Source organism: Sphaeroforma arctica, assembly GCF_001186125.1.
Source record: "Sphaeroforma arctica JP610 unplaced genomic scaffold supercont1.2203, whole genome shotgun sequence".
Lineage (NCBI taxonomy): Eukaryota > Ichthyosporea > Ichthyophonida > Sphaeroforma > Sphaeroforma arctica.
In genome coordinates this window covers 6,215-7,669 of record NW_014038355.1, presented here as the reverse complement: position 1 = coordinate 7,669, position 1,455 = coordinate 6,215, and the positions used below count along the sequence as shown (strand labels likewise).

Below are 1,455 nucleotides of genomic sequence, written 5' to 3'. Positions count from 1 at the left end.
TATTGGTCTCCAAATCTAAGTTCAATCCAAGTTCAAGTAACCATCCTCGGTATAGTATATATAGTCTAGCTATAGTATTCAAGTTAAACCATAGTATCTAAAAGTCTATTATTTAATTAACCTGTCTAAGTATAGTAGTTATGTCTCGTTATAGTAACTATTAATCTTTAAGACAAAGAAGACAAGCGCAGACTTCAAACCACAAAACAAGTAACACGTGGGTGAGGACAAGCACGGAGAATAAAAACAATCAAAAGTTACTCGAGGAAGAATATATGCTTGGGCGATCGGCTTTATTCATGTGTATTGGCTTAGCTCGAGTTGGTATTTCACTTTTCGCCTCACCGAACTTCAAAACTAGTAGTACCTAAAGCAGTTTACATATGCCAAGCCCCAATTCAGAAGAGATCAACGTTTGTTTCCACCTATCTGACTGTACTTGAGAAGCCTCCGTTAAACTATTTCCTCCAGCAGATTTACCTTTCCAGTCTGGAGCACAAACACCAACCTTAGTTGCTAAGGGCAATTCTTTACCCGTTAAAAGCTCCTCTATAACAAATTTGCTGCATTGTTTCCGCATAGCAGTTCTGTTTCCCCCTTTGGTGTTAGAAAGACCATGGAAGCCATCGAGTCCACGTTGGAATCCGATGTCGTAACAATCAACCACGCTGTCCCGTGGTAACACGACTCGTAGACCAATGGTACCAGAATCTTTTATAGATAAGGTATTCAGAAGAATATCGTCACAGTGGGCTCCTTGGTCATCCACGTAGTCAAGTAGTTTTTTAGATGTCGCCGCGTACTTCGACATGAGATTCTTGCTCAAAAACATGATTCGTGGGAGGATGATATTGTAGGCGCCCTTACTATCAATTTCCCTATCTCCAAAGAGCTCAGACATGACGTATTCATACGAATCGTCTCTGGTCTCTATACGACGTGCAAAAGTACCAACTGGTCGTTCAGGATACAGACACCACCATCGATAAAGACATAATATTCCATCTTTGCTTACCAAGAGATCGTCGTCGAGTACCAAGACTGCGTCTGTCCTGATGTATGGCAAGGGTAGTATCCAACGATTGTTCATAGAGTTTTTGGTAGCAGACAAAACCATGACTCCGTCGATTTCCGGTGCGGCTACATCAGGGTTGTTCCACACCAATATTATGCGATCAACTAGTGCTTTCATTTCAGAAGACTGTAGTTTTCGCATATTGTTCACAACAAGATCAAACCTAGCGCCCAACTCGAAGGTGCAAATAACTACTGAAATTTTTTTAAAGTCGCCCATGGTGCCCATTCCTCCTGCTTGCCTTCGTAGTGGATGAGACCCTTGCAAAAAGTCACCCACACCAAGGGGCCAAGATATAGGCAATCCAGATGAAAGAGACAACGCTGTGCGGAGGTCACCACATCGTTGACCTGACCAGTTGGTAAAATGGATCTTTGATG

At 42.3% G+C, this 1,455-nt stretch overlaps 1 protein-coding gene across 1 annotated transcript in view; it reads right to left on the bottom strand.

The window, feature by feature from the left end:
• Positions 1–367: 367 nt before the first annotated feature.
• SARC_12292 (hypothetical protein) overlaps positions 368–1,455 on the bottom strand; it is a gene marked incomplete at its 3' end in the record, with an annotated part of 3,267 nt that continues 2,179 nt past the window's right edge. The window contains exon 3 of the mRNA XM_014293604.1: positions 368–1,425. Within this exon, the coding sequence (XP_014149079.1) occupies positions 368–1,425 (1,058 nt within the window). The remainder of the gene's footprint in view (positions 1,426–1,455) is intronic.